A 5971-nucleotide genomic window follows, 5' to 3' on the forward strand; every position below is an offset into this window, starting at 1 on the left:
GAATCAATTAATCCAAGCAATTTAATTTACACATTTTGTGGAAAAAAGATAAAGTAGAAATCAAATAATTAATTATTATTGTTAATTAAATATAATAACTAGGTGTAAAAACAATTGCTATAAAATAGAACATTTAACATAGAACAAAATAGAACATAAAATTCTTGGACCCAAAGACTTGAGACTTGACTTGGATAATCATTTAAAATATAGGCGACTGTCTTCATGTTGTTTCTAGACTAATTTGGAGATTAAATGCGAAAAAAAACGTTGGTGCGATGGAATTTAGAAATGTCTATTGACAGTTCTTATTTTTTATGGTTTTTTTTAAGACAAGGGCCCTCATGTGCTCTCTTTGTTTGAAATATCTTCCCCTCCCTCTTGAGTGAAATATTTACTGATGACGTATTTACTGGCACGAGGAGGCGTGACTACTTTTTTTTTTTTTTTTTTTTTGAGGAGGCGTGACTACTGTCTATGTATGGAATGCCGACAACCTGTCATCACCTCATCACACATGAGATCAATCAATCAAGCTTTATTTCTATAGCACATTTAAAAAACAACAAGGTTGACCAAAGTGCTGTACAATTCAAATAAATAAAACACAATAAATACAAATAACAGCATAACAAATAACAAATCGATCACAGCAATAGCAAATCACTACCATATCAATTCCTGACCATTCTCCACTTTGTATATATTGCAATTCTGACTGCATATTGACTTTGTTGGTTAGAGTGTAACAATATATATATATATATATATATATATATATATATATATATATAATCAATTCCTGACCATAGGTTCCTGATGGACAAAATCTCGCCTAACTTTTTTCTTTTCCTCATTCAAGAGACTGTTCACTCAGATAGGGAAGAGTTCATGCCAACTAAAATTTGTTGGGATTACATGCAATCAATGGTCAACGTCCTGCATTCTGCATGCATTGGTCATAAAAAAATAAATACCACCAAGAGTAACTAAAAGCCATAGATTTAGAATAGGTGACTATGTAAATTACGATTAAAAAAAAAAACATTTTTGGGAGAACTATCCCTTTAAGAAATGAATCGAGCATTAGACCACTTGCGCCTGGCATGCCAGGTGCACTTCAACGTCTATGCACTTCAATTGCTTTTTTTTTGTTGCCGTCATTTACTCTGATTTCATACTCTTTGCGCAACTTTTTTTAATGAGCAATTTTTATATGTTTAAAATCACACAAAACATGCATTAAATATACACAAAGTATTTTGAACAGGAGCGCTATTGTCTGCATCGGGGTCCTAAATTTCAAAACAATCGAAATGGCGGCGTCTATAAGATGGAGTCTATTACAACTTAGACGGACAAATCGATTAAGGTTGGAAATGGCATACTGTATCTTTCACAGTATTTAAAAACCAAGATGTACATAATATACTGTCCAATGACGATAGTTCTAGGCGACAATGTTTACCGTAATTTCCACAAAGCAGCACTAACAGTCAAATGATTAACGTTACCTTGGTTGACTTCCACTATCATAAAAATACATTTAAATAATGTGTATTGTTTGAATGAAATTCTTTGTATTCATTTGATCCTCAATGTATTATGTTTCATTTATTCACTATTATTTTATTGATTATGGAAGTATTTGGCGTGTATAGAGAATATGTATAGAGTGCGTGGCAAATCTGTATTCACTTATATTCTCTTTTAGATTGCCTGTAAATTACCAAAATAAGTGGTATTCAATGTGGGCTTCCCACAGAATACAGTCACAACAGTATAAATGCAAAGCATTTTCAGGTGAAGCATTTTACTTTTACCAAATATCCTCTTTCAGATCACTTTGATGATTTAAAGTTTGTATGTAACGTTAATGCTGCTGAATTTAGATTTTACAGTCCTGTGATCCATCTGAGGACTTACTAGTGTTTTTTTTTTTGTTGTTGTTGTTTTTTTCCTTTAGTACGAATGATTTCAATTTCAACTCAAGACACACCAAATCCCAGAAGTCTAAAGTTTCTTCCCGGTAAGCCTGTTTTGGGGACAGGGACTCACGATTTCCCAACATCAAACTCAGCTGAGAGTTCCCCTTTAGCCAGGTAAACATGGTTTCCACTTTATTGTCTTCTTTCAAGTCATAGTGTCCTTTTGCAAATAGTGATTTGAATGTATCATTAATTCTTCTGCATTGATTATCTGTCAGTTAGAGCTATTCAGTTGCTCTTGCATCCATCAAAAGGCGTGTGTAGCCTTGCTGTGTATTAAATATGTCTGTTGTAATCATCCAACAGGGATCTTTTCCAAATTGAAGGCATAAAAAGTGTCTTTTATGGCCCAGATTTTATCACACTGACTAAGGTAGCGTTCAGCGATTAGACATTCTGTTTTGATTGATAGCGCGTGTTCCGAAGTACTGCATTTAAATTGATAAATATATTGTTACTTATTAAAGACAGATGATGATGTTGAATGGACAGACATTAAACGACATGCGACTGAGGTCATCACTAAGTTCTTTGAGAGTGGAAAGTCCATCACAATGGGAGCAACACATGCTGAGAGCAGTGAGCCAAACATTTCACTAAATAAATAAATTAATTAACTAAATAAATGATGGTGCATTATGTACTGTATTTGAACTGGTCTGATTATTTTAATGTGTCTTTATTCTTCAGGTATTACAGAGGATGATGATGAAATTGTCTCAATGATCAAAGAGCTGTTAGACACAAGGATCAGGTATGTTTCATTGTTCTCATTCCATATACACTACCTTTCAAAAGTTTGAAGTAAAGTCAATTATAAAATATATATATATATATATATATATATATATATATATATATATATATATATATATACTTTTTATTCAGGAAGGATGCATTAAAGGCACACTATGCAAGAATTGTAACATAAAGGGATACTCCACTTTTTTTGGAAATAGGCTCATTTTACAATCCCCCAGAGTTAAACAGTTGAGTTTTACCGTTTTCGTATCCATTCAGCCGATTTTCTGATATTTAGAAGAATATCAGTAACCAGACAGTTTCTGGTCTCATTGACTTCCATAGTATATATTTTTTCCTACTATGGAAGTCAATGAGACCAGAAACTGTCTGGTTACTGATATTCTTGTAAATATCAGAAAATCGACTGAATGGATTTGAAAACGGTAAAACCCAACTGTTTAACTCTGAGGGAGTTGTAAAATGAGCCTATTTCCAAAAAAAAGTGGAGTATCCCTTTAATATAACAGCTTCAAAGTCATTTTGGTGGTAAACAAACTCAACGTGTCTGCTTTCCTTAAGACCCACGGTTCAGGAGGATGGTGGAGATGTCATATTCAAAGGCTTTGAGGATGGCACTGTGAAGTTGAAGCTGATTGGCTCCTGTACTGGCTGTCCCAGCTCCACAGTTACCCTAAAAAATGGCATCCAGAACATGTTGCAGTTTTATGTACCCGAGGTAGACCTGGTAGAACAGGTGAGAGATATAAATCCATTAAAGGTGGCCTATTATGTTTCTTTAGCGTGTAATGCTGCTGTTTGAGCATGAAAAAGGTCTGTAAAGTTACAAAGCCCAAAGCTACAAAGTCCACTCTAAAGGGAGATTTTTCCTATTTCAGTGCGCACCTTTTCACCTTTAACAGATTGTTAGTGACACACTGGGAACGGAAGTGTTGCAATAATGTAAAATATTTGAAATAGAATTAGTCTTTTGAATGTTCAAGCATGAAACCCAATTCTGTTAGACCCCAAAAACAAAACCAAGACTTAATTTGAAAAAACGGCATTACGTGGCCTCTTTAAAGTAATTCATGTGAACATTATTTGCATATTTTACCTACAGTGATCATTACTTTCACTATTCACATGACTATGTATATCTTTGTATTTAACAAGGTGGAGGATGAAGTGGATGAGATCAACACAAAGGTTTTTACAGAACTGGAGAAGAAACTGCAAGACTCATAGCGTGAGACCTGTCCGGCTCTGCTGTCAACATATTTCAATTGCTATCAATGTGTTATAATCATAGTGGGATTCAGACTCTCCATAAACATGCTGAATATTTAAGGTTCAGAAACTAGAATATACTGTAATATTTAACCAAGCCTAAAGTCGTAAGTTGTTCTGTTTCCACTAATAGTGCAATATTGTGGTTGCAAGTACAAGAAACTAAGCTCTGCACTTTCCATATTACCGTCATGTGCTCTGACTGTTGCTCTTTTAGATCTTTAAACAGGTTTGTTACTTGTCTGAGAGAAAAGGTTCAAATGAAGACGCTTGTAATTCTTTTTAATTTCAAATCATTATTGCATGTTGAAATTTCACCTAGACGTCTGGTGACCGCATTAAATAAGTGGGAGTTTTTTTGGTATGAATTCACTGCTGTGATCCTGATACATTCTTAAACCTCCATTGACCACTTTCAATATTAGATCTACCACAGCTCTAAGAGTCTTTCAGAATGAGATCAGTTGTGGAAGATTGTATTCATCTACTGCCATCCAGCAGTTCGGTTGGACCTATACTGAAATAAAGTTGTGTTTAAATTAGTGATTGTCTTGGTGTAGATGTTTGTCATACCACTTACAACTTTTCTTCTTAGGTTTGAAACAAATTTTTAGCTTGTTTGTAATTTTCTGCATTTTGTTCTATAAGACTCCATTTTTATTCTGCACTTCAGAATAAAAATGTCAAGCCATTTGTGAAAAATTTGTGTTTCACTAATTTCTCCTGAATGAGAGATTTGAATATCTAATACCATGCCAGCAGCCATATAACCCTGTAGCCCAAGAAGACTGGTAGCCCAATGAAGCCAAGCATGGTTGAGCCTGGTCAGTACCTGGATGGGAGACCTCCTGGGAAAACTAGGTTGCTGCTGGAAGAGGTGTTAGTGAGGCCAGAAGGGGATGCTCACCTTGTGGTCTGTGGGTCCTAACACCCCAGTGTAGTGACGGGGACACTGTACTGTGAATGAGCACTGTCCTACGGATGAAACGTTAAACTGAGGTCCTGACTCTCTGTGGAGTACAACAGAGTAGGGTTGTAACCCCGGCATCCTATGGCCTCTGTCCATTTTGGCCTCCTGTTCATTGTCTTCATAACTCTTGTCTCCTCTCCACCAATAAGCTTGTTTGGTGGGGGTTCTGGGGCACTATGGCTGCTGTCGCTTCATCCAGGTGTATGCTGCACATTGGTGGTGGTTGAGGAGATTCCCCCTTAAGTAAAGCGCTTTGGAAGTTTGATTCTGCTGCTGATAAAAAAAAAAGTTAGGCCTAAGTTTTTTCTCCCAATTGCGAGTAGGCCCATATGTCCCATAATTCGGAGGGGGGAAAAGTCGCAATTATCTTTTAAATTGTTTTATTCCATGACGAAAAGCAGGTTCTTACCATAGGTTCTTACACCTGTAGATGATGGAATTTTGTAACAAATTCTTCAATGCATATTTGCTATTAGTGGACATCAATTTTCAGTTTTGGATCATTTTTTCTGTGCATTATTTGATGTTAAACAAATCTTTCCGCCGTGTTCAAGTCTCAAGTCACTTGGAATTTAAATGATTAATATAATGGAAACTTAAAAGCTAAAAATTAACCTTTCGGGTGACATTTGAAGGAAACACAGACTTGCTTGTTTACTACGTCTACATGGTTTGGAAATACAAAGTAAATGTTTTCAAAATTTCAATTAAAAATAAAACAGACAGCTCCAACTTGTCTAAAACGCGGATAACTAATTCTTTTGTATTTCATATAATAAATGACTCATGCATTTTGAGTGGAGAAAACATGATTTAAAGTAAAACGATCCAATAATAATAATGATTCTGTTATATGCTAGCCATACAACTGAACCTTTAGTATTATTGTTATGTATTATTTTGTATTATGAGTTATTTTTTATTTGTGTGCGTTATGTAGGCCCATTATTTGATTTCACGCCAGTGTGCGCCACTGTCAGGT

The 5971-nt window shown here is 35.2% G+C and overlaps 1 protein-coding gene across 2 annotated transcripts; it reads left to right on the top strand.

The window, feature by feature from the left end:
• Positions 1–1212: 1212 nt before the first annotated feature.
• On the top strand, positions 1213–4124 carry LOC120479901 (NFU1 iron-sulfur cluster scaffold homolog, mitochondrial). 2 transcript variants are annotated; one of them, XM_039672749.2, is made up of 8 exons: positions 1213–1372; positions 1715–1803; positions 1967–2102; positions 2295–2361; positions 2456–2567; positions 2679–2742; positions 3312–3486; positions 3906–4124. In XM_039672749.2, exons 1-8 carry the CDS (start codon positions 1317–1319, stop codon positions 3975–3977), a joined length of 771 nt encoding a protein of 256 aa, XP_039528683.2. In that variant the 5' UTR covers positions 1213–1316; the 3' UTR covers positions 3978–4124. The 2 variants fall into 2 exon arrangements, with proteins under 2 accessions (XP_039528683.2, XP_088972985.1); XM_089116859.1 differs by lacking the exon at positions 1715–1803 and having other exon boundaries at positions 1303–1372.
• The last annotated feature ends 1847 nt before the right edge of the window (positions 4125–5971 follow it).

The sequence above is a fragment of the Pimephales promelas genome, chromosome 11 (assembly GCF_988280905.1).
Source record: "Pimephales promelas chromosome 11, fPimPro1.hap1.1, whole genome shotgun sequence".
Classification (NCBI taxonomy): domain Eukaryota; kingdom Metazoa; phylum Chordata; class Actinopteri; order Cypriniformes; family Leuciscidae; genus Pimephales; species Pimephales promelas.

What these genes read in the sequence shown, in the direction of transcription:
- LOC120479901 (XM_039672749.2), top strand. Translation starts at nt 1,317, where the DNA reads ATGGCGGCGTCTATAAGATGGAGTCTATTACAACTTAGACGGACAAAT. An exon ending in AGACGGACAAATCGATTAAG is followed by an intron (nt 1,373 to 1,714) that starts GTTGGAAATGGC and finishes ATTCTCTTTTAG; the next exon opens with ATTGCCTGTAAATTACCAAA. An exon ending in TAAATGCAAAGCATTTTCAG is followed by an intron (nt 1,804 to 1,966) that starts GTGAAGCATTTT and finishes TTTTTCCTTTAG; the next exon opens with TACGAATGATTTCAATTTCA.